The sequence below is a fragment of the Lichtheimia ornata genome, assembly GCF_029851405.1.
Source record: "Lichtheimia ornata isolate CBS 291.66 chromosome Unknown scaffold00232, whole genome shotgun sequence".
Lineage (NCBI taxonomy): Eukaryota > Fungi > Mucoromycota > Mucoromycetes > Mucorales > Lichtheimiaceae > Lichtheimia > Lichtheimia ornata.
This window is the reverse complement of record NW_026695551.1, coordinates 1-1,253: the sequence shown is the minus strand read 5'-3', so window position 1 is coordinate 1,253 and position 1,253 is coordinate 1. Positions and strand designations below refer to the sequence as shown.

General features: G+C 46.8%; 1 protein-coding gene across 1 annotated transcript; it reads left to right on the top strand.

Annotated features, from left to right (window-relative positions):
* Positions 1-592: 592 nt before the first annotated feature.
* Positions 593-1,253, top strand: O0I10_013083 (uncharacterized protein; the record flags this gene model as incomplete). Its single annotated transcript, XM_058492933.1, has 1 exon — positions 593-1,253. A coding segment is annotated over one exon (661 nt), but the record flags the coding sequence as incomplete, so codon positions are not given.

Sequence of the window (1,253 nt, the reverse complement as noted above, 5' to 3'; positions counted from 1 at the left end):
ACACAACACCTCCTCGTCAAGATACACGACCTCCTGAATACTTGCGTTCTGATGGTGTCGCACCTATGGATCTTGATGTCATTCGCAACCGCCCTTTTCAACAAAGATGGCGCAACAATGGTGGACAGCCACGCTTTCGGTCTTATCGCCCAACAAGTAGCATGCATGACAAACAATGTTACAATTGTGGTGGTATGGGCCATGTCGCTCGTTTGTGTCCATCACAACTCAATTCGTCTTCTCGTGGTGCTGGTCGTGGTCAACAAGCTGGCGATTTAAAAGGCAAAGCGCGGAAGGAGTGAAGAGATCCTTACCGCGCTCTCAAGAATCTCTTCATATGGTGCAGCAAGATTCGCAAGTCCCAGAAGCAACGCTTATCGATTTGGATGACAAGGATGATCAAGATTCTCAACCGGTGACAACTAGTAGCATAGACCACAATGCCGTGAATCAGGATCAAGCTTACATTGATGCCTTGTATTCAATAAAAGAGACTGAGTTACCTTTGTATTCTATTGTTTGCAATGGTGTTGTTGTAAGTGCCCTGATTGATAGTGTTGCTACATGTTCATATGTCTCGTCGCATGTGGTCATGGGTCAAACTCGAAGGAAGGTGCCTGGTCGTGCTGTTGAAACTGCTGGTGGACACACATTGTCGATTGATGAACAAGTTACTTTGGTGTTGGATGCTGCGGGGTACAAGCACAGCGTCGATGCCTTTGTGCTGGATACCAAGTTTGACGTTATCCTCGGACGCGACTGGTTGAAAGCTGTGAATCCAATACCAGCATGGGATGTCGACACTTGGCAAATCAACAAGAATGGTCATCAGTATTTGCTTCGTCCCAAACATGAACGCACCTTTCCCGATTTGGCCTACCTGCTTTCGGATCGGCAACTACAACGACATGATCGCCTCAAAAAGATCTCCGAGTTCTATCTTTGCTATGTCAAGCCCTCTGAAAACGTTGACAAGGAGTCTATTGATGCATTGCTCAATGAGTTCAAGGACGTGTTTCAAGACCGTTTGCCTGGTTTACCTCGTGAACGGGATGTAGCACATATCATTGACACTGGAGATGCCGAACCAATCAATCGACCACCCTTCAAGATGAGCCCTTTGGGGCTGGACGAGTTGCGCAAACAACTAAAAGAATTGTTAGACTTACGTCTAATTCGCCCTAGCACATCACCTTGGGGCAACCCCGTTAAATCCCCTCGATTTTCAACTTTGAGATTCTCAGCCTTTTCCC